This window comes from Gobio gobio (assembly GCF_949357685.1).
Source record: "Gobio gobio genome assembly, chromosome: 13".
NCBI lineage: Eukaryota > Metazoa > Chordata > Actinopteri > Cypriniformes > Gobionidae > Gobio > Gobio gobio.
In genome coordinates this window covers 44,239,808-44,260,843 of record NC_137106.1, presented here as the reverse complement: position 1 = coordinate 44,260,843, position 21,036 = coordinate 44,239,808, and the positions used below count along the sequence as shown (strand labels likewise).

The window sequence follows — 21,036 nt, the reverse complement described above, 5'->3', positions numbered from 1 at the left end:
GTGAGTTTTTTTGGCTTTGTGAAGAGGCCTGGCTAAGAACAAAGCTCTTGTAACTTATTGTGCGCGTAAGCAAGAGAAGTAGAAACCATTAGTATCAATCTTATCATTTAGTAAATACCGTGTCGCACATGTTGTGATGCGAAAGTGGAGTCAAGGCTATATCGTGCGCTCAGGTCTAGAGAGGAGAGTGTATCATTGTATTCTTTCGAGCGTTCCCTTTACGAGGCTGTCCTCTCAGCCTCTCATATGAAGCACGAGTTTGTGTTTTCAAAGATCTTGATGTGCTTCAGTTGATCTTTCGACTAACCCTTTGTAATTCTACCTTTGTAAAAGGAGAGACCAGCACTAAAACACCCTGTAATGGATCCGTTGTCAAGCCCTTTCAAGTATGATGCTGTATAACAAATCTGTATCTTCTTCACCGATTTATTTGTTAATTTGTATCTCAGAGCATGACATTTTCATGTTTTCATAAATCACATCAGTTCCCTTGTTACATTTTCTAGTTCTAAGGTGGATATATGCTATAGAATATATGCTAGAGGAACCATTATTGCTGTTATGGAGAAAACAAATAGCTGAAATATAGAGAACATGCTCCTCATAAATGGTCTCAAGAGCAAACACCTATAGATGTTGCCAACAATACTCTGTAATCAGCTGCTGTTTGGGTGTGTTAGGTGTTTTGAAGAGCCCTGGCGAATAAACTGGGGGGAAGATGATGACGGAGCAGAGGGATGTATGGGGAGGGGGGGCTGTTTCAGCCGCTCTGAAGAGGACTTTGCCCAGATGGATTGTGCTCAACAGAATGTCATGGATATAATTCACACAGGCAGCTTAATCAGGGTGTTTCCAGGAAACAACCTGCCAAAGAGAGGCAGCGATTGTTTGGTGGCCCCTGACCCCAGGGCCCATTATAGATTGTCATAAATTCTTTTTGGCCATTTTATATGGTGGGGGTTTTAGGATTTGAGTTTAGGTTTTGCAAAAGCTGTTCTATAAGGGCCACCCAGTGCTTAATATGTCAGTGTGAGAGATATGGATTCGCTATAGAACAAAATAAGCCACAAACAATATTTCATATTTCTGTAGCCATCTAATGCCAAACTTAAGAATATGTTGTTTTTTTAAGTGTAAATATAAATGTATTTATACAATTTTAAAAATAATGTTTTTGTACTTGATACAATATGTTTTTTTAATATACTTAAAAATGCAATACAAAACCAGAATTGACTCTTCATTTTCACATTTCCTGGGTGATTATTACTGTAGATCAGTGAATGATAATCAGAAAAAAAAATGTCTTTGTAATCTTGTAAGGTAATTAAATGCTCTACTTCTGAAATGGTTTTCTACCTAGACCATGTGGGCTATTGGATAATGATAAGCAATAGACAAATAGCTATTTAGGCATTGTCTTAGGCCTTTATAAAGTCTTGTCAGTAGTTAAAGGGTTAATTCACCCAAAAATGAAAATTATCCCATAATTTACTCACCTTCTAGCCATCCTAGGTGTATGACAAGCCCCAAAAAAGTGCATCCATCCATCATAAAAGTAAGCCATACGGCTCAAGGGCGTTAATAAAGTCCTTTTGACGCAAAGCGATACGTTTTTGTAAGAAAAATATCCATATTTATAACTTTATAAACCAAATTCACTGGGTTCCAGTAACGGTCGAGTCGAGTTCCGATGGAAGAGTGACCTCTGACCCGATGTGGGATGTAGGAGTTGCATACGCTTAGGTGAGAGTAGAAGCCTCTCTCGCGGTTCAAACTAATAGGGTTGGGCAACAAACTCAAGCTCCTCCCACATTTATTTTAAAAAATTTGTGTTAGACTTCTAATTCATGACCAGTGTTTTGTTTTGCTCTATCCTCTGCGCTTCCGCGTTCATCAACACATCATGCGTCGGGTCAGAGGTCACTCTTCCAACAGAACTAGACAGCCCCACTGGATATTTTTCATACAAAAACACATCGCTTCGCTTCAGAAGGCCTATATTAACCCCCTGGAGCCACATTAATTACTTTTATGATGGATGGATGCGCTTTTTTTGGGCTTGTTTTGTTTATTTTTTTGTGGACAAAAAGTATTCTCGTCGCTTCATAACTACAAGGTTGAATATAACAATAAGTTTGAACCACTGTAGTCACATGGACTATTTTATCGATGTCTTTACTACCTTTCTGGGCCTTGAAAGTGGTAATAACATTACAGTCTATGGCCGGGGTCAGAAAGCTCTTGGATTTCATCAAAAATATCTTCATTTGTGTTCATTTGTGACAGAATTTTCATTTTTGGGTGAACTATCCCTTTAACCCAGTAATTTAAAGTCGGGTAATGTAATTCAGGTGAGAGCAATAGTAGCAAATAATGGTAGATATGAAAAAGGATAGGATAACTCAAACTTCAGCCTCCTCATCCCGGTGCTAAATTCTGAAATGGAATGTTCACTGTGATCATGTCAATTCCCAGTGAATAATGGCAAGTCCCACCCTATATTTCAAATTTCACATCCTATTTTACTCAGAAATATGTTACATTGCACAAGTCAAACTGGCTGCAAGTGTAGTTTCTTGTTGATTTTAATCTCAGTAACATTAATGTAAGCAGAAAGATACCAAGTTAATAAGGCTAATAACAGTATTCAATATAAACCAGTAATTTACCTTCTTGTTCTTGAACATTTCTCCAGGCTCTCCATGGAAGGATTTTGTCTTCTTCTGGACAGCATTGGGCGCCGTCTCAGTGCGAAAGACGTAAACCTCTACAGAAGCACAGTCAATGAGCAGGAACTCTGTGATATTATCAGGTCAGAGAAGGAAGATGTTTTGTTCCCCTGCTTGAGTCTGCTACCTCTCATGGTGGTGTAGTGTTCACAGATTCAGTGGAAATTGCATTATCCTGCTTTTAAGGGCTCTCGCTATAAATTAAGTGCCATTACTTTGGCACCAACAACACTCTAGCAATAAATCTTGGTTTCTAAGGGGTTTTGAATCACAGTGAATTGTTATAGTAACCGTTTTGCAATGGCATACATGTGTGGCAATTTATTGCTCATGCTCTCTTTGTTTATTTGTGTAGATTGAAAGAATATTTGTACTAATACAAAAGTACTCTTAGTAATACTGCATTATTAGTGAGGTTTTCAAAGGTAGCTGAAATGTTTCTAATTTTTAGCCTGATGTTTCTTCATGTATTCCCCAGTGTATGTGGTCAGTGTGGGCATCTGGATGATGTGGAACTGCATGCGTGTGGTGCTGTGGTTCTGCAGCAGCTGCCCCTGCTGTCCTGCAGTCTGTCTCATGGATGCCTGTTACCCAGTGATCTGATCAACACACACTGGTCATCAGCTACAAAGCCAGAACAGATCCGGTATAGTGCTTTACTGTTCTCTGGAGTCATAGCATCTATTCAGGTTGTTTCACTGTTATGTATATACAGTATTCTGTAGCAAGAGATTGTTTGAATAATATTGGCAGCTTTAATTAAAAAAATGCATTAAAAATATTCTTGAAGTCCAAGGGCCCGATTTACTAAACAGGAAATATAGAGTGAGAGTGCAATTCTAAAAAAGCGCGGACAGGAGAGTAAAGTTCAGCGCCTTGTGCTGGTTCCACCAGCTGTGCGGAAGTTACAACTTAGCCTATTTTTGACGTAAATGGGCACTAAGTTACAACTTCTGCAATACTAAATATTTTTGTATTGCACCATTTAACTTAGTTGATACGGAAGCCCTGAACCACAAGTAAAAAAAAAAATCTAGAATTTCGAGATTTAAGTCAAAAATTACAAACGCAGCCTCATTGACGTAACACACACACTACAGCGCTACAGCTGCTAGTGTATTTGAACAGGGAGCTGAAAACTTTCATCGTCCATCAGGTAGCCTAAATATCACTAAAGAGATAAAATTGAAATATAAAACGTTGTGTTCAGGACAGGTTGTGTTCAGGACAGGTTATCTTAACGTTCATGAAACAGATAGGCCTAAAGGAGTTTTCAAACTGCGAGTTTAGGCCAAAGCTGCTGTGATTGTGAATATAATTAAATAAACCCTTTTATCACTATTATCTAATACATTAATATCTGCTTTATGATTATGAATATGATTTATGACGTTCCAGTAAATTGAAAAAATCATCCTGCTAAGTTCAATAAAACGCAGTACAAATTATATTATTAATTATAATAAATTAAGACGTCCAGATTTCACCATGGATTTTATACAATTACAACAATTATCACATATTATCTATAATGGCAATTAACATTGCTTTATTCATTTAAATATGGAAATACCCCAAGATGGCTTTAAAAACACACATAAAACATATATGATCACTTATCACTTATGATCATGTGTTAATTGTCCTCATGTTTTATCAGTCAATAGGGTTCTACTTTTTATTGAACTTAGCTGGATGATTTTTTCCATTTTGCCTACTGGAACGTCATAAATCATTACTTCTATGAGACTGTTTTTGGCGTTCTGTGTGAGAGCGCCCTGCGGCTTCAACCCTCGAAGTTACACTATACATAAGGCTCACATGATCATCTCATTTTGGATAGGAATAATCCAAATCCGTCAGGCCACGCGCTGGTCTCTCTGAATTTAAATCTAGATTTATCCGCATTGACCCATAGAAATCTTTACGTGAACACGCATCCGAAAAAAGTGCGGGATTTTTTATTAGATTTTGCTCTCAGAGCAGATATTAATGTATAAGATAATAGTGATAAAAGGGTTTATTTAATTATATTCACAATCACAGCAGTTTTGGCCTAAACCAATCATTGAAACCAAACCAATTCTTGAGCAGGCGCTCGCAGTTTGAAAACTCCTGTCCTATCTGTTTCATGAACGTTAAGATAACCTGAACACTACGTTTTATATTTAAATTATCTCTTTTTTAGTGATATTCACTGTACGTTAAGGGCAATTAGGCTACAGGATGATGATGAAAGTTTTCAGCCCCCTTTTCAAATACACTAGCGGCTGCAGCGCTGTAGTGTGTGTGTGTGTGTGTGTGTGTGTGTGTGTGTGTGTGTGTGTGTGTGTGTGTGTGTGTGTGTGTGTGTGTGTGTGTGTGTGTGTGTGTGTGTGTGTGTGTGTGTGTGTGTGTGTGTGTGTGTGTGTGTGTGTGTGTTCAAGTCAATGAGGCTGTGTTTGTAACTTTGACTTTAAAGTAAAAAAAAAAAAAATTCTCGAATTTCGAGAATAAAGTCGAAATATTTTGAGAATAAAGTCGAAATTCTAGATTTTTTTTTTTTTTAGTTTGCAGTTCAGGGCTTCCATAAGTTGAAGCCTAGATCTACATATAAACTAAATATTTACTTAAGCCTCCAATCAGGAGTAGCGGATAGAATAAAATAGCAGGCAGACTGAACTGCATCAATAAGCTCTTGTTTTACATGACAGACTTAAATTCTTTACACGTATATGATAATGCTGACATTAGTTGGCCTATTATTTTTCAGATTAATCGGTTAATCGGATACAAAGCCCATTTTTTATTTTATTGACAACATACACTATTCCACATCCTGTCCAATGCTGTCCTTCAAACAAACGTGTCAGCGGAGTGCTAGGAACACATACATAGTGAATATATAAAAAATGAACCATGGTTTTACAATTAACAAAAACAAAAAACAATAATAAATAAATAACTTATTGTAGTTATTCAATGGTAACCACGTTTTGCTTCAAATCCATAGTTTAACTATATGGTATTTGTGTAGTTATACAAATGGTAATCTATACGTCAGAAAACATGGTTTTACTATAATAAAACTATGGTTAATTTTTGTAAAGGTATATCTGTGCTATAGGCCTACATTGTATGCAAAAAAGTTACTAAGCAAACGGACAGTTTAAATCCCACAAGGAAACACAATCTCAGTGTTACCAGATTAGAGGAATGTTCTGCAGGAACACACACGCATTCGCTATGGAGTATGGACAAAGTAACCCATTACTGTCATTTCTTTATCCTGTAAATAGGCTAAAGTAAATCCAGAAGAGGGTTTGCGTTGGCACAAATCTGGCCTCAATAATCTTATTTTCCCTTTTTTATTTCTTTTGGGAATGATTTAGAGTTATAATGTATTGTTGTTTGCTGTATTTGATTTGTGATTATTTGCATGCAGATTTTTCACTGCTTGTTAGATAACAGTTTATGTCCACTTTATTGATATGTTTTTCTTTATTCTTATCTTCATATTGTCATAAATAGATCAGATCATGGGAAAGATGTGCCTGTGTTAAATCTGTTTGTCCTGGTTTGGGTTTGTAGGTTGTGTCTGCCAGCTGAAAGCGCTCGGCTGTGGGATTGCTGCTTCAGACACTTCCTTCAGCTTCAACAACAGAACATCCTCAGCACTGACCACATCATCCAGCTCTTTACTCCACTCCTGTTGCCAAACAATGCCACCTACACTAACAAGGTATCGCTCTCCCCTGCTTTCTGCTCCACAGCTATCTACCAAACTAGGGATGGAACAGTATGAAAATTTCATATCACTATTATAGTGACCCAAATTATCACAACGATTATCAATATTATCACGTTTTTTTTGTTCAAATGAGATGAAAGTGTCCACAAAGAACAGATGCACACACTGAAAACATTTCAACAAGTTTTATATTTGAAAATCAACACACAGCAAATAAAACAAGCAGCTCTATGCACTTTAAGGAAGATTCTATAGAGACAGAGCAACACACGTCATAATCTGAAAACCACGCCCGCCCAGGGGGAAAACAATCCAACCGTCTCCATTGACTTTGTATTGCATGAAGCAGTCTCCTTGTCATTTATGACTTGTAACAAAAAACAGAGCAATGTCTAAAAGCTGATATGTGACAGTGCACAGCAAACAATCTAAACAAAACCCAGAACCAAAAACCCAGAGGTTTTTATTAGCTGTTGACCCAAAAATGAGCGTTTAAGGACACAAAAGTGGATACAGGCAATTGAGACAACATGTTATATTACACTGAGAACTACGCCCACTGGAGGGGAACGTAATCAGCGACATAGAAATAGAATATATAAAACTGACATTTGGATATTTGACTTAACAGTGACAAAATGTTTACTGCACACATAGGCATACTGAGGCATACTGAGTGTCAGGATCCCAAAATTTGCCCATTCTTCCTGCTGATGCTTAACGTCTTATTGCCTGTCTCCACTATTGTCTCTTTAAACGCTCGTTTTTTTGGGTCGATAGCTTACAGTATTTATGTGTTAAAAACTCACAGTATTTATGTTTTTCAGTTGTCTGTACACCCTGTCACATATCAGGTTTTAGACATTGTGCTGTTTTTTGTTATAAGTCATAAATTACAAGGAGGCTGCTTCACTGCTTCACGCAGTACAAAGTCAATGGAGAGCGTTGGATTGAGCCACCCCCACCCCCCCCCCCCCAAGGTTGGGCGTGGCCTAAATGCACTCTGTCTCTATTCTGTGGCATTTCCTTCCTTATAATGACCGTCGTCAACACCAACGCATTATAACCGCGCACATCCATGCATCACAACGGACGCGCTCTCTCGTTTCATTCTAATTGCAACTTCCGTCTCTGTTTTTGATTGTATTGAAAATGAAATCAGTGGACCTTACTATTAATACTACTATAATTATTACTATAACTTCGTGTGATCATCTTGTCTGGACGATTGTTTTGTACACTGTAAACTGTAAGATTTAAAACATTAATCTCAATTCAATATGTCCCCGTAATTATTTATGTCAAGTCAAGTCAACTTTATTTATATAGCGCTTTTAACAATGTAGATTGTTTCAAAGCAGCTTTACAGTGTTAAACAGGAAAATAATGCAGCATAATTTTATTCAGCTGTATAGCCATTCTGGAGAAAACGCTGATGTCATCAGTTCATTTCAATTATCATACAGTGACAGTGTGGGCTTTAGATCAATAATTCGATCAGTAATTTAGTTTAAATGGTTAATTTAGTTTATTAATTAGATTTATTTTGTTGTTTAGTTGAAAAATGTAGTGTCCCCAACTGAGCACGCCAAGCCAGAGGCAACAGTGGCAAGGAAACCAAAACCCCATTAGGTGACCTAATGGAGAAAAATAAACCTTGGGAGAAACCAGGCTCAGTTGGGGTGCCAGTTCTCCTCTGGCCAATTAACAAACAGCGTATTATTATTATTATTCTGGCAGCTTTACAGCTCAGAGGTCATAATAGATCGGAATATTCGAGGGACCGGGGGCAACATGCTGGAGACGGGTTTATTAAGGATGATGTTGATTAAATAATTATTAAAGTGCAATATTCGAATGATCGGAGGCAACACGCTGGAGACGGGTTTATTGAGGATGACATCGATTTAAGAATTATTTAATTGTAATATTCGAACAATCGGAGTCAACACGCCGGAGACGGGTTTATTGAGATGCCGTGTCGATGAGGCAGTTGCAGGGGGAGTCTAATCACGGAAATTATGTGGTAAAGAAAATCTGTGAAATAAGTGTACAATGAATATACATTATTATCCCTTAAATGTCACCCTAGTCTTGTCTGAACTTGTTCGTTCGTCTTTGGCTCAAGCTTCACGTTATTATTTCCCAGACTTAGTTTTAGTATTGAGGTCAAAGTCCACTTGCCTTGCATTCGCAGATTGCTAGTTTGCTAGCAGATCGCAGTTTCCCTCTATTACAGCGACTTTCTTCTTGCGTGTTCTGCAGACAGTGTGACCATACTCGATTAAGTTTCCTCAGGATTTTTGTAAAAGCCAAAATATGACCACAACTCCTTTTAGAAGGCTGAACAGTTCCCCGAGCGCTGTCACTGCCTTCTGCCATTTCTTCTGATTCAAAAAACAACGTTGCGCAGTGTGCCTGCACCAGACTGATGCTGGCTGGACAGGATTTAGCGCAAGTTTTCAAAATCGTAATAATCAAACGTGGCTTTAATGACAATTAAATTTTAAATTATATTACTAACTGTCAGTACATTTTATCGTGAAATCGGTAATCGTTCCATCCCAATCCCAAACTCAGCACAGAGGTTTTTAATACTACAGGAATTCTTGACACAGGCCTTTTATATAAAATTATCTACAGCCACAAATCAGTTTGTGGTGATACAATTTTTTGAGTTCATTTTGAGTTAAAGGTAGGGTTCATTTTGTCAGGTTTTTTGTCTTATTGAATTAAGGGCGTATAGTTCCTGCCCATGTGTAGAAATCAAATATTCAAACTGTTTATTCATTTTTCTACCTCTGAATGAAAAACGCTTTTCTGAAAAAAAAACAAAAACAAAAAAAAAACAAGCTGTTTTCAAATTTTTCTACTTTCAATATTAAATCAAAAAACGACTGAACTAATGATACACGGATTAAAATGTCTTAGCATTTTAGTCTAGTTTTAGTCAATGAAAACATCATAATTTCGTCATGCTGCATAATAGTTAAATTAATAATCAGGATTATTTTCTCAAAATTATCACCGATTGTTGCCATTTGACAATTTTTGTCATCCAAATTATTGCACTTTCACCTATAAGCACAAATCTCATCAACTCATATGCATGGTTAATTTTACCTCATCTACTTTCCTGATTTACTATAGTCTATTTATCATATAAATGAACACACTCTCTACATTATGGAAACTGGTAAAACCAGTAGGGCTGTCTGAGCAATGGCTCAGTGGTTCATGTAGGTTGTCTACTAACCGGAAGGTTGGTGGTTCTATCCCCGGTTCCACCTGACCAAGTGTCGTGGTGTCCATGAGCAAGACACCTAACCCCAGCTGCTCCCGACGAGCTCGATGGCACCTTGCATGGCTGACACCGCCGTCTGTGTATGAATGAGTAAATGAATGGGCAGTGTTTCCCACACATAGACAAATTAGTGGCAGTGCGCCACAGAATCAACACCAGCTACCACATATTGCGCGTCGTTATTCATTAACTTTTTAACGCTATTTAAAACATGCAGCATGTTCGTTCATTTCCTTTACCTGCTCTCACTTCATCTCTCTGTCACTCATTTGTCTCTCTCTCACTCTTTCTCTCTCTCTCTCTCTCTCAAACCTGCTTTCGATATGAAAGTCTAAGATCTTAAAATTGAATACGAAATTAAAAAAATAAATAGCGTTTGGCGCTAATGTGGCATAACATAAAAGTGCTGCCCTCTTAAGGTTGAACGGTGGCTATTGCAGTTGAATTTTCCTATTGGACGTTGTGGTACATCGTGACGTAGGATGGTACCTCCAACGGCTCACTACCCACGCCCCTGGCACGAGCTCACCACGCCCTCAGAAATGTTTTCCCCAATCACATGATGAGAACGGCTTCACTCCAGTATGAACTGTCATGTTACATGAAGTAGAAACATTATGAATGAAACTACTTGACACTTGCTTTAACATTGTAATGAAGAAAATGCGTTAAGTAATGCTGTTGTCAGTACAGGTCAGGATTTTCTTGTGATATTATTGCCGCCCATCATGTGTACAGAAGATCATTTTCATACATGAGACGCACTTTCAAACCCTGACACGCAAGTGGTTGCCGCGGTAACGAACAACAATAACGTAACGTGCTGGCATATATTCTTTTATTTGAGGAAATCTGTTTATAATAGGCTATTAGGTCTGAACTTATTGGTCCTGTGCTGCTTATTGATTCAGTTAATTTGAATGAAAATACATCGTATGTATATCAGATATCTGATCTATTTTTAGTGGCATTCAAGGATTTGACTGTTCATAGATTAGGTCAGTTCTCTTGCGCTCCTGCTTCGCTAGCATCGTTAACGCAGTTTGAGCCAGCGGCTCGCATTGATAAGGCTCTGGGTCTGTGTCTAGACAATTCACCCTCCTCCACTTCAGGTGAAGATGGGGGAGAATGACCGCTCTGTTGCAAAGCTGGCGTCACTCCAGTCATTCTCCATCTTTGCGACTCGCGAGTCAGAAAGCTGTCAATCAATCCGTCACTCTGGGTCTCAGGTGCACGCCCTCCGCTCAGTCCCGCCCTCGGTTCATTCCCTCTGTCTCCTCTGGGCTCTGCCCACTTTTCCAGCATTTTTCAAAAATTGCCAGTGGGTGGAGTTAAGCTCTGAGCTGGGGTTTAGTTACCCTTTAATGTTTTTCTTGTATTTAGCCCTCAGGTATTCCTTACTAATTGGTCAAACTCCATATTTTAACTCAAATATTTTTCCATTAAATAAATGTTCTATATTTTAGTTTAATAATATTTATTGAATATTTTGAGGATATCTTTTGGTACTAAATAGGCCTACTATTTGTGCAATAATTATGGTCCATGAAATTTTAGTTAATAACTTAAAGGTCCCATGGCATGGCATTTTTCTATTATTTTGTTTCCTGAGGTGTACTTATTGTTAGTATGATTTTTACATCATAAAATGTCATCATTTAGAAATAAAAGGCATTCTTTCTATACTGATGTTTGTCCTGTGGCTTAATGCCCTGTTTCAAGGGGCGTGTCTGCAGCGAGACTTCAGTAAAAACGCCCACTGTTGTGATTGGCTGACATTTTTGCATTTGAAATGAGTATCAGATCTTGGAGCGGAGGGGGCGTGGTTTAACGAGGTCTACGAGCAGGCACGAGCCTGCTGCCACAGAGACGGATGGACCTGAGTTCACTTCTCATCAGTTCTCTCAGCACGTCTCAGTTCAGTGAACTGTTGTAGTTACAGCATATACTTCAGGTTATTCGTTTATTTCTAGTCAGAGGGGCTGTCACTCATGTCAGAAAGTTAGTAACTTTAGTAAGTTATGGATCAGCGCTGACTCAAGACGCAAACCGTTTAGAACGATTCAGTCTGATTTGGTGAACTGGTTCAACCGGTTCACTAAAAAGAACCGGTTCAAAAGAATGATTCGTTCGCGAACCGGACATCACGGAACAGAGATGGAGCGATTGCTAACAAAGTTATTTATAGTAACTACTGAGTTATGAGACCGCTGTCAGCGTGAGTTTAATTTGTTTATATCTGAGAGTTGTGAATAAACACAAGTCCCAGTCATGCTGAGTCCGTCTTCATCATTATTCTACCAACTTTGTAAAACATGTAATGTACCATTACAGCTGTCGAGATGAACGAGTTACGAGTAAGTGTTTATTATAGCATTATTTTTATTTCCTATCATATGAAAAGCATCAGTGACGCACATTGAGTACACAGCGCAAACAAATACAGAACAGCAGTAATCGAATGTAATCCATTTTATTGTGGGGATAGCTGGCTAGCCTAGCCGGATACCCTCACGCTTACCCCCCTTCTGCTTAATCTCGCGCTGCGCATGGTGCCTCCGCTGTGGGCCAGATGCAGTACTGGGGGTCGGTGATGTTGAAGGCCGACTGGTCAGTGCAGCCCGAGCCTCGGCATGCGTGAGGTTTATCTCTAAAGATGTGGCTTTGCCGATGTTGAGCAGAAACTCACGACTGTATGCACATTTTAGAACAGATAGACGCGACGAGGACAGACAAAAACACTGACTCACAAGATAGAAAACACGAAAACACTGTTCTGTCGGGGGAGAGAGAGAAGCCGCTGAGTGTGCACGAATAATACAGTTCTGTGTGAACTTGAATAATTAGCTACACATCAGAAATCACTGATCACAGATCAGAAGGAACTGAAAAAAGACTTCTGTTTTCATTTGTACATCCAAACACTGAGAAACTGCCAGCATTCACTCGTTCTCAAGCAATGATCTCTCGAGGACAAATATAACGCTTGCATGGGTGTGCCAAATTCTCTGGGCGGAGGAAAGGGAGGTAACCGTTCCTGTTATGACGTCATAACAGGAAAATTCAAGATCAGCTCGTCTGGGCTGTCATTTTCTAAAAGGCAGAAAAAGACAGCCAGAACTCGGTTTACACCGATCGAAATGTCTAGCCACTTGGGGACAATATTCAGGCTAGGGGAACTCATATTAATGTTGAAAAACCTCATAAAATGAAAATTTCATGCCATGGGACCTTTAAATCCTAATATTTTTAATGATACTTATATAAGCACACACAAGTGAATATTAATGAATCCAAGCTTATATAATTTAACCCAAGAAAAGTTTAAAATAGTGCTAAAAAGCCAAACTTATTTTTCCTTATTTGTACAGTAGGCTATATACATATGAATTCATACTGAATCAAGATCGAAATCGATATTTGTGCCAATCACCAACACCCCCCAATCCCCCCCGTATTTTACGGAGAAAATTTATGGAGTTTTTACTTTCGGAAAACCGACTGTTGCACTCAATTGAGCCCATTTAATTATGGAATGTATGGAACTGCCATCATGAAGTGCCAACATGATGCTGATAATAGGGCTGTGGTTACGAGGATTACACTAATGCTAGTGCAACCAGTGTTAGGCATGAATGTTTTCACGCATCACAACAAACTTTAACACAATTGATTGATTGATAGATTGACTGACTGACTGACTGACTGACTGACTGACTGACTGATTGATTGATTGATTGATTTGATTCTAATAATGATAATATCATTTCATGAGTCATAATTTTAGTGGGATACCGTTTTTCTAGGAAACATTTTTTTCACTTTAGCAATGCTGAAACTGCCCTTAAAGGTTCAGTGAGTCATGTTATTTCCCATAAAACCACTTTTTAATGTTTGGTGGAATATATGAAAACATTATTATCCTGGAATATGGAATAATTACGAGAAAGGAATGTAGAATATGGTGCACCTGGTCCAGTAAAATGACCTCATCCTGTAAATGTAGTCTTTCCTTGTGGCGGACCTGCCATAAATTCCAGCTTTATAAAGTTCTCTACTTTTATGCTAAAATGGGGTCATGGGGTGGTCATACTCTCATGTTGTTATGAGACTTGTGTCATGTATTTGGCCTTTAAGTTGTAAATCTATTGCTAGGGTTTGATCATATTTGACATCTGAGCTCCATTCCTGTACATTTATGACAGTTTCTCGTCATACCCCAGTTTGTTTGTTTTTTTTGTTTTTTTTACACGTAGTGACTTTTTGGCTTAATTTTCTAGTTGTGGTTTACATATGTTTTCATGCATATTTCTGTTATTTTGTCTAACCTGTATCTTTTAGCCTCAGTCAGAGGAACTACATTCTTATCTCTGGATCTGACCACTGATCTGTATAAATGAAGAGTTCTCTATATAGATCAGTGGATCTGACCTGATGATGACCACTGACAATCTAATTGCCATTTTGAAGTGTTTGACTTTTAATATCTAGCTGATCTATCCAGATCAGTAATATTAGTGTTTTGTAATATTGCTGAATGCCAGTTTTGATAAGATAAAAGATAATGATTTTAGTTTTTATTTTCCCTGGTTTAATTCAGTCACTGGATTCCATCATGCATTTCATTTCTTGCAGTATCATCCCTTTCGATCTTGTATTATTTTTATGTAAAAAGAGCAGTGAGTGATCATCAGGTTCCAATAGAATCAGCAGATTTTTGGCATTTTCTCTTTTTTGTTCTTTTTTTTTTATTGTACTGATTTTTGCTGGAAATTGTTTTGAATTCTGGAGATTTGTAAAATTGAAATAGACGTGAAATGTGCTCAGCAGTACTGCCAAAATGTATAATGGACACACACTGGGTGCTGACTCTACATGGGAATCAAATTTTAAAAACAAATAAAAACCAAAATCACACATGTAGTCAGGTTGAATTCTGACACGGTAACACATATTAATCGCAATCTGAATGGCATGGTCTTGTGGTTATGGAAAACCTAGAAATATTAGGGAATTTTAAAACCGTGATTTCCAGGTCTGCAAAAATCATGGATTGCTATTTTTTTTAATGGTCAGTGCCATTTTGTTTGTTCATTGGCTAGAAATGACTAATTGTCAGTGTAATGTTTATAAAACGTTTTAAGAAGAAATCATGGATGACTGGAAAAATAATGGAAAATTCAAAAGGTGTGAGAACCCTGAAATGAAGACAAGTCTTCTCTTTGTCATCCAGGCAGGAGAGCTGTTGAAGAGGCTTCTAACCCACAAATCTGAGACCCATCAGCCGTCAGAAAGTGAACTCTCATCTTCTTGCAGCCTGCCCTCCCTTCTAGATGACAGTGTGGAAATCAAGCCCGCCAGGCCTTCCGGAAAAAAAATTCAAACCGTTGGAACACAAGGTAATACGCTTGTTTGACATTTCAGCTGGCATTTGCAAATTCTGCTTATCGCAAATATCTGTTGTTCCGGGTTCAAATGAATAGCCTGTAATCCACGCATTAAGGTCCTTTCACACTGGACGCGATTTTGACGCGCAAATAATTCGCACGATGGTTTTATTTTTTGATCAGCTGTTTGTGTAATGAGTGCTTCCACACCGAACGTGAATGTGCTGAGGCTAAAAAACTATGTTTATTTTTTTCGTTTCGATGTCGATTTTTTTTTTAACACTCTCAGCGACAGAAAAGGCTTAAACCAATCACATACAAGGAAATGTCCAGTTGATGTCATTAGCTATTCAATCAACATTAACCTTTGCCAGGTATCGCATTTCTCATGAGATTACAGCTGTACAGGTGTACAAATGCACATGTTTGCCCACTGTAGGCTACAGACAACGATAACATAACCTTTTGAGTTAAAACTCGTTGATTTTTTTCTAACCTAATTGTGTCCGTGACTATGGAAAGTGAATGTGTTTCCATCAGTACGACTGTGGCACTTAAATGTTTACATTGTGACTCAACTGGAAACAGCTGCTCCGGATCGATTGGTTCCTGAAGTGTGTGTTTGTCTCGTCAGATGCGGTGCTACTGTCTCTCTCTCGAGCTCCACAAATTGTCCCACGGACATTTGAAGTAAGTGCGGAACCGGCCTTGATAAAGTTTTAGCTCCTGTAGAAGATTAGCATGATACTCCCCTTCAGACTCTCTGTTCTTAAAGACTGGGTGCCCCCAAAACCTTCTTCTCTGTCTTTTAAATAAAATGAAAAGCTCATCTTCACTGGATGAAGTGTCTGTGTTTTCTCAGCTGTCGCTGCGAATGTTTTGGAATGTTGGAGCTCTGAAACGTCACAGACGTCGCAAACTCGCGTCGAATGGTTTTGACGCGAACTATTCGCACACGAAATATTTGCTTCGCTTTTTCGTTACGCGTCCGGTGTGAAAGGGCCTTTATTGAGCAGTTTAAATACACACAGATGTTAAGAGCCGTGCTCGGCCAGACAGAACAGATCAATGGGAGGAACTGAGAGGCGAATACCAGGCGAAATGCATTAATGGCTCATTTTCAGTGGCAAAGCAGAGAAACATCAGCTCGGTGGCTCCGTTCTGATGAAGGAAGAGGGGACCTTGAGTACTCGCAGGATGCCAGAGCTCTGACCCTCATGAGAATACACTTTTGCCCAAATCTCATTTCTGACAAAGCCAGCCAGCTTTCATTCTCCCTTTAAACCTGTCTCAATCAGTCCTGCTGTTCAGATTCGAAAAGCTCCCCACCCCCCCCCTTCCCAGATCTCTCTCTTTCTCTCTTTATTTTCTTTTCTTTTCTCCTCTGTCTCACTCTTCCACCATCTCTCTGAGCTGCGCTTTCCTTCTCTTTTCTTTGTTTCAGGAATTCAAAGTGGTGAAGAGGACAGTGCCGACCAAAGCCCAGTGGAAAGTATTCCTATTAGAGGTAAAAAGGCAGATCGAAGAAGCGCCCGTTCGGGAGTTCTTCTGTGTCTGTTTTGTCTTTCTCCTCACGCAGTAGATAATGGGGGTCCCTTTTTTTCCCCAACTGGATAGCTGTGAAAGGATGATCAAGGTGAATCAGAGGTCAAAGTCCCACCTGAAGAGTGGAACAGTTCCTCTAATTATCGGCAGAGAAAACAAACCCATCTCTTTTCTTCTGCCCTAGGTATGGGTGAAACTGAGATTCTCAGAGCGCATAATGCGGAGGTTTAATTGTCCGCCGGCCGGGTTGGGGGTGCCGCACAAGATCTGTCATTGGTTCTCATTATCTGCTAAACAATGCCAGCCAGAGGCGGACTTGAAAAGACTGGATGTCAAGGCATCCTTTGAAAAGCCTCGGGTAGCAAGTCCCAGCGCCAGCTCAGAAATGTAAAACTATCCATTATTCCACTTGGCTATCTGATTTCAAACTGTGCCTTTCATGCGCAGGGCTAGCCCAAGAGCGCCACGGAGAGAGAAGTCCAGCTTCTCACTGCAACTAATCAAAGGCATTATGGTAGTAGAAAACCGCCTCTGCTGTCCCTGGCTGCTTATGAGCTGTTTACAGGCGGCTAATGAAGACTGCATTGAGTTCTGTTGCCTTTCGTATTACATCACTTTGCAATCATCCGTGGAAACGACGTCCGAACGTTGGCCTTCCGCCGTCCATGTCGGTAAAGCGCCATTGCGCACAATTTTGTTTTATGTATATGGCGAACAAAACGGAATTCTTTAGATGCTCTTTTTCTTTTTTTAATATTTTGCAGTCATTACACAGGGTGAAACGAGCAACAAACAACATGTTTGTTGCAGCCATACAACAAATATCTGGGTAATGAGATGCCGGAATGTATTTTGTCTTTGGGGGCATAACCACTTTGCAATTTGTTTGTTTGCTTTCAGCATTTAAAACTGATGTATTTTTGTATTCCAGGGCACGTTTCTTTCTCGCTGCTCATTTTGAAAAAGTATTTTAAGCTTGAATGCTCGCTGGTTAAATATCTCAATTTCGAAAGTTTATAGAACATGAAAGACAGTGTTTTAAATGGAATCCTACAAGATGCTGCAGCAACACAAAAGCCGGGTTTTTTTTTTTTTAGACGGCAGCCTGTATGTGTGTGTCTGGATTAGATCAATAGTTTAGTGCTCACTCACTCTGTTTTTCGCCTACTCTCTTTGCTCATCAGAGGCCTTAAAGAGCTGATGTTGGTTCATCAAACATCAGGGCTCTGGAAAGTTGGAAGTTGAGGTCTTTAGCAAATATTTGACTAGCTGCTCTCGCATTTTTTTTTTTCTTTTCTGTCTCTCTTTTCTATAGAGACCAAAGCATATCAGCTGCTTAAACAGTCTGTGGCACAAGAGGGGCACTGGAGTGACTCGGATACGGATTCGGAGCCGTCAGGTAATGGGGAACAATAGCAAACATTCTAAAGTTTGACAAAGCATGTATGAGATGCTTTGTTTATTTGCATGGAAACATGTTTTATATAAAATATATATTTACATTTATTTGGTTGAACCTTATTTAAAATCACTACACCCTAAACCCGAATAAGTTTAAGTAAGTACAACTAGCTAATTTGTATTTTGTACTCGTGCATTTGAATTGCTCTAAACTTGAAATATTTAAGTAATCTAACTCAAAACTCATACATTTCACTTGAAATGATCATGTAATATCAACTTAAATATTTGTAGTAGTGGAAAATTGGCTAGCTTTAACTAGCTAGTTCAGTAATAATTGCGTTTACTCTTCCTTTCGAGTTCCATGGCAAAGCATGCTGGGAAATGGAAATCCCAGCCCAGTTTCAGTTAAATTAATGTTTGTCTAAGTTAAAAGAAACTCAAAACAATTGAAAAATTCAGATTACTTAAAATGTGTCAGTTTTGTGAACTCAAAAGAAAAATAGTTTTTTAAACAACTAATTAGTTTAATTTAAGTTTAAAACCAATTCATTATTTTGAGCATTAGGGTTTACAGTGTATACTTGAATTTATAACTATTATTTGTTTTATTTAGGGCTGCACGATTAATCAAAATTTGGGTTATGTGCGATTATGAAACCGCAAAGGCTGCGATTTTAATTAAATAAATAAATACCCAGCGTGTCAGTGAAGAGCGGCTCTGTGATCAGTAAACGCTGCTCCGTCTGAAAGCACTGCGAGTTTGAGTCGCTTATAACGTGCGTTTGAAAAAGAAACACATGTCAAACATCTTCAAAAACTAGTAATGTGAAGCGTTCATAAACCTGTTGTCCAACAAAATACGTTTAATAACAGGTTTTAACTCACTTCATATCGTCAGTCGAGCTGATGTGGCTTCTTATCACATTAAGTCAATCAGCACTGCATACTTTATTATTATGAAAATACCCGAGAAGGCTTTAAGAACTCCAATACACCATATCTTGTCGCAGAAGTATTATCTTCATGTTTATCAGTCAAAGCGTTTCTATCTTTGTTTTATTCAGCCTACAACGTGAGCTTCACTTTAGGGATTTCCCATAGGGATTTCCTGAAAACGATTACTTCTCTGAGGAAAATGTGGAGTTTCTGCTCGAGGGCGCCCTCTGGCTTCCAGTATGAATGAAACTTTTGGGTAGAAAATGAGAAAAATAATATTTCTAAATAAATGTATATGACAATCCATGTTTTTCTTCAATGTACAGGAGTTTTAATCCCCACAGTGGATGCATAAGAGGCTCATATTTCATATTAAAGACATAGGATTTATTGTAAAAAAAAAAATATATATCATACAAATCTGTGCTTTTTATCTGTGATATCAATTTCTTAAAGTCTTAGACCTTTCTAATGATTTTTAGTCATAGGCTGTCTGCATATTAACAGGTAACCCATAATATTTTAGTTTTCTGTAAAATATAAATATTATTATACTGTTATATTTATTCTTAAATGCTCTTTTTAATGTTTTGATAATGAATGTTATTGTAATAAGAAATATTACTATTTTTATTTAGCAATAATAATAATCATAACAATTATTATCAGTCATATTAATATATAAACACAAAATGTTATATACACACTTTTCATTTGTAAAAATAAAAAATAACAATAATCGCATTTTAAAATCGCAATTTTAACCAGAATAATCGCAATTGGATATTTTCCCCAAATCGTGCAACCCTAGTTTTAATTGAATGGAGAGTTTGCAGGAAATTGTGCCACTTGTGCCCAAAGTTTCAAGTTCACCTCACCTCAGGCCCAAAGTACCAGGGCCGTAAACGCCATAGATATTTGGAGACAACCATAAAATAATGTTTTTTTTTGTTAGTTTGTTTTTTAAACAGCAGCAACGATTACCCCTAATTTTAAATCACATTTTAATTGTAATTTTATTTTTAAATAAATAGCCCATTACCTTTCTCTTTCCAATTGTTTTGTGCAATGACCATTTAACCCAGTTACATTTAAATTATTTTGTTGAGTTATTTACGGTCAATATTGTCTGCATTTTAACAGAAAAAATATATAATATTTATGATTACAAATGAACAAAGCTGTGTTCACGTGCATATACTGGCGTTTAAATGTGTCATAATAACACACCCTTTTCCTTCTCTTTTTATTTAAATAATTAATTTGCTATGCAAAGACATCAACAAATTGAAGAGGTCTGAGGTGGTCCGGGACCCTGTAAGACAAAATAGCCAGTAAGTACTCTCAAAATGTGTGTGTGTGTGTGTAAATGTATGTATGTATATGTGTGTGTGTGTATTATATATATATATATATATATATATAAATCCTTATTCCCATTTGTCTTCTTTTAATAAAAAAGCAATGTGTGTTTGTCCTTGAAACACTCTTAGCATCATTAACAGAAGTTCACGTGGGAGGCATCAGTCAAGCTGTATTTTCATTCAGGGCTTCCTCTCTCATCATCGGCATTATTTGATTGCTTCAGTAAATCGAGACTTTGAATGATGAAAAAGGATCTTGAGGGTACATTGTTTAGGTTTTCACATCAACACAAGTTCACACAATCAGCTAAGACTGCAGCCCTCCCAGCAGTGCCTCTCCTCCATGAATCCATTAGGGCAGGTAATGGATGGGTAAACCTTGTGAAGAGTAATCGTCTCTGATTTCACATGCTTTTCAGAGCATCACGCTGACACAAGGGTCGAAAGTCTCTCTCCCTGTCTCTCCGTCTTTTTTTTTTCTTTCTCTCTCCTGCCCAGTCTTTCTGCCCACTCTTTGCCCACCTCCCCTCGCGCTCTCTCAGCTAGTTTACACTATTTGCAGAGGAAAGGGTATAATGATTGCACTCTGACAGAGCTCTCTGATGGATGCCACAGTCTGCCCAATGAATGGCCT

At 38.2% G+C, this 21,036-nt stretch overlaps 1 protein-coding gene across 2 annotated transcripts in view; it reads left to right on the top strand.

Annotated features, from left to right (window-relative positions):
- Positions 1-21,036, top strand: part of kiz (kizuna centrosomal protein) — a 45,206-nt gene that overhangs the window by 14,601 nt on the left and 9,569 nt on the right. Inside the window, exons 7-13 of one of the 2 annotated variants that reach the window (XM_079833688.1) lie at positions 2,699-2,815; positions 3,211-3,378; positions 6,303-6,453; positions 15,000-15,165; positions 16,598-16,660; positions 18,014-18,097; positions 20,315-20,372. In XM_079833688.1, the coding sequence (XP_079689814.1) occupies positions 2,699-2,815; positions 3,211-3,378; positions 6,303-6,453; positions 15,000-15,165; positions 16,598-16,660; positions 18,014-18,097; positions 20,315-20,372 (807 nt within the window). The remainder of the gene's footprint in view (positions 1-2,698; positions 2,816-3,210; positions 3,379-6,302; positions 6,454-14,999; positions 15,166-16,597; positions 16,661-18,013; positions 18,098-20,314; positions 20,373-21,036) is intronic. The other variant, XM_079833689.1, reaches the window with a different exon arrangement.